This window comes from Hyalella azteca, unplaced genomic scaffold (assembly GCF_000764305.2).
Source record: "Hyalella azteca isolate HAZT.00-mixed unplaced genomic scaffold, Hazt_2.0.2 contig8354, whole genome shotgun sequence".
Classification (NCBI taxonomy): domain Eukaryota; kingdom Metazoa; phylum Arthropoda; class Malacostraca; order Amphipoda; family Hyalellidae; genus Hyalella; species Hyalella azteca.
In genome coordinates, this window is record NW_025938451.1 from 1 (window position 1) to 4,148 (window position 4,148).

Here is a 4,148-nt window from a genome sequence, read left to right on the forward strand (position 1 = left end):
ATATAATTGCGGTGCATGACACAACTCGATGAAGTGTATCACTCCGTGACATGTAAATGACTGTGGTACGGTAGAGCATATCAATCAATACGAAATATTGACGATGGCAGGGTAAAATATTCGTATCAAGAACTTTTATTTACTGAACCAATGTTTAAATCGCCGCCTGTAGATTTTAAACGATCTCATTTATGTGATCGTGCTTCGTTTCAATGACCTAATAATTTAAATTTAATTTACTGTTTCACTGAACGAATGCAGTTACATCGTAGTTTAAAAAACCCTATACTTAACAGTACGAGAATGGCTGAGATTGTTTCATGAAAACGCACCGCAATGTTACGCAAACAATGCAATTATGGTGAAGAAATCTGAGCTGCCTGATGGAATCACATTAACAACATGTTGACAGTATGTTGAAATCGGGTTGACATCATGTTGACATCGTATACATACTGTGATGATCAACACTGAGAAGCTCGAAGGCACATTTCCAGCGACTGCTGTCATTTCTCGTGCAGTTCGGCTCAAGTAGTTGCATCGCTCACTGTGCTTCATGTAAACGTTCTGTCTTTCAGTAAAATTTATCGTAAATTTGATATCTTAAGTGGAAGGAAAAATCAAGTCAGGAAAGGCAGTAGCGCGTAACTTCAACGTAAAAACCCTCGGATCAAAGAGATCTCCCCTCACCAAAGTGTCCTGCGATGAAATTGCTGAGTTTCACCTTAGCATGCTTGGTGGCCTTCCTCACAAGAGGGGTTCCCACCCTCACATGGAAACTTCCTACCCTCACAAGAGGGTTGGCGGCCCCCAAAAAAGGGATGCCTACCCTCGTATGGAGGATGGTTGCCCTTGTCGTCACGCTTCTGCCATCCACGGCCGCACAGCTGGTAACGTTCTAAGTGATGTGCTGTGACACATAACATTGATGGTATCGGTTATTTTAAGTACATGTTACACAAGATCCTAAGAACAATGCGCCATTATAATCGCATTACAGAATTAAAATACAAAATTTAAAATTATTTACATCCAGATTTTGAAATGCAATAAAAAATAATACTCGGTGTGTAAATTTTTGTACATACCGTACACAGTATAACACACAATACGCAACATTCACAATAGACTCTTCGTGATACTGCATACTTAGTGAACAATATACAGCATGCGAACAATGCACTGCCGACACTAACATCATGCCGTTTTTATTTTATGTCATATCCTTGTTTTAGATGTATGATGTCTATAATGATATTGATATATTTTGATGGTATACATTTTATACCATAAGCAAATGTATCGGGTACACAAACATTGTGTACTGCACAGAGCAAGAAATACAAGCGCACACATAAGTCAATTTTAGGCTTTTTTGCCTCATCAGAAGATATAGGTCAGGTAAAAACTGTACTTGCTTATCAATAAGTTTGTTACCAATATTAAAATATGTTGTCTCTTGTTACATACTTTTTATTGCGATGTATTGTTGATTACCACACGTTGTTTATTTCAATATATTGTTATAATACAACATATTGTCTATGACAGCATGTTATTTATTACAATAGTACACTGCACATTGAATAGCTCATTAGCAGATGCGACGTAACAGGGCAGGAACGTCAGGGCCGGCGACGTCGTGTACAACGTACCATTCATAGCGTGGCCCGGCGCCGTGGTGCCGTACGTCTTCGCCAGTACCTTCAGTGAGTGGTACTTGTGGTGCCTTCAGTGAGTGGTACTTGTGGTGCCTTCAGTGAGTGGTACTTGTGCTGCCTTCAGTGAGTGGTACTTGTGGTGCCTTCAGTGAGTGGTACTTGTTGTGCCTTCAGTGAGTGGTACTTGTGGTGGTGCCTTCAGTGAGTGGTACTTGTGGTGCCTTCAGCGAGTGGTACTTGTGGTGCCTTCAGTGAGTGGTACTTGTGGTGCTTTCAGTGAGTGGTACTTGTGGTGCTGCCTTCAGTGAGTGGTACTTGTGGTGGTGCCTTCGGTGAGTGGTACTTGTGGTGCCTTCAGTGAGTGGTACTTGTGTGGTACTTGTGGTCCCCAGGCAGCGAGGACGTGGCAGCGATGCAGCGCAACATGGCCGCCATCTCGGACGTGTCGTGCGTGCGCTTCGTGCGACGTACCAACGAGACGTCCTACCTGGACCTCCTTANTGGGGCACATTCTCTGTGAGGTACATTAGGTGTGATGATGGGCGCTGTAAAGAGTACTTGACTTCATGTGCGAGGTACTTCGGAGTACAGTACATCAAGCGCGTGCTACGGCAGACATGGTAGTACGTCGTGTAGGAGTAGGACTGAAGGGACGATATCCTATCGACGGCTTGAGCACGGAGGACGACGAAGGCGGCGCATCAGAGTAACCACGGACGAGAACGATCTAAAGCTGACGTAAGAACATAGTGATAAGGAAGCACAGTCATGCATGTGGTTATAAAATTCATCCCGACATCTAATATAACCTTCCTCTCCATCCTCCAGTGAGGGATCCCCCACATGGCAGTACAACCCCGCGGGGCGCAGTATCCTCATCACCCCGCCCCCCTCCATCCAGTCCGTGAGTAATTGATGCTCTATCATCACCAGTTAATGCCAACCTTGAAAAATTATGTCAGTTACACGTCGCGACCATTGAATATAAGTATTGATTTACGAGTGTTTGTCGCTCCCTAAGGAAATAAACTTTGGCTTAGTAATTAATGTTAGTCACGACCAATTAATGTTCGCCATGCTTAATTAATGTTAGTCACGACCAGTAAATGTTAGCTTTGACGAATGAATGTTTATCACACAAGTGTATGTTGGCGTTAACTAATTAATGATAGTTACGTTCACTGAAAAAGAGCCTCCACTAGTAAATGTGAGCATTTCCCAGTGATTAACCGCCTCTCCCAGTGAATGGTTGCCTATTCTAGCGAATGTCAGCCTGTCTTAGTGAGTGGTAGCCTCTCTCTGTGAATGCCAACCTATCCCATTGAATTTCAGCCTGTCCCAATGAATGTGAGCCTGTTCAAGTGAATGTCAGCCTGTTTCACTAAATGTCAGCCTGTTCCAGTAAATGTCAGCCTGTTCCAGTAAATGTCAGCCTGTCCCAGTGAATGTCGGCATGTCCCAGTGAATGTCAGCCTGTCTCAGTGAATGTGTCCCCCGACCCAGAGAGGCCTGGCAGCGCTGATGCTGACGCTGGGCTTCGGCATCGAGCACACGCGGGGCGACCGCGACGAGTTCATCCGCCTGGACTGCTCCACTTTAGAGGCGTTTTGGGGTGGCTTTAGAGGCGTTTTTGGGGGTGTTTATAAGCTTTTTTTGTATTTTTGGAACGCTTCCCTACTTTTTTCTACTGCGTTTGACACCGACGGGTCGTCAGTTCTAGCGCACGCTGGACATGAAGTTCTGAACTCTTGTGATTTATTGTTTTTGTAATTATTTTAGAAGCTAATTGATTACTGACGGTATTTTGGACGATTTGTGATTGCTGACAGTGTTTTTAGGAGCTTTGCTGATTGTTGAGGAAAATTTTATTGAAATTTCGTGTAAAAGTATTTCCTATTATAAAGTTTATTTATATTACTGAACATACAGTTACGCGCATATTTATTGGTAACTTTCAACTCTAAATTTAAATTTTGCACCTATGTCCAAGATACTGATGAAATATTAGTGTGCATGTATTAAAATGCTAGCTTGTAATCGTGTAAACAAATTTCTTACCTTAAAAATATATTATTCATTTAATATTTTCAAGTTGATCTTATTTTGTAAATCGATTGTTATTTTCCTTGTGCAAAATTAATGGCAACCTTTACATAAAATCAATTTAACTCATCATTGTTGATCAAGAAAATTCTAGGTTGATCTGAGGATGACTCGACAACAAATCAGAACCTTGCAAACACTATGTGCCTATACTCTAAACTATATACGCCAAGTTTGCGCTTGCTCAGTTAGTCGTTGGAAGCAGTCGTATAAACACATCTCCAAAATTTTCTAAATTCAATTATGGCGAAGACTTCTGAATACTCACAGGATATAAGGAAATGTGTAGTTGAACTACACAACAAAGGAAATGGATATCGCAAAATATCATCAACTCTGAATGTTCCAATTTCATCCGTAAGGAATATTATTGTCAAGTTCAGG

The 4,148-nt window shown here is 42.0% G+C and overlaps 1 protein-coding gene across 1 annotated transcript; it reads left to right on the forward strand.

Annotated features, from left to right (window-relative positions):
* The first annotated feature begins 534 nt into the window (after nt 1–534).
* On the forward strand, nt 535–2,181 carry LOC108676284. Its single transcript, XM_018164344.2, has 3 exons — nt 535–890; nt 1,616–1,709; nt 2,054–2,181. The coding sequence occupies exons 1-3, from the start codon at nt 705–707 to the stop codon at nt 2,179–2,181; spliced, it is 408 nt and encodes a 135-aa protein (XP_018019833.1). The 5' UTR covers nt 535–704.
* Nucleotides 2,182–4,148: the final 1,967 nt, after the last annotated feature.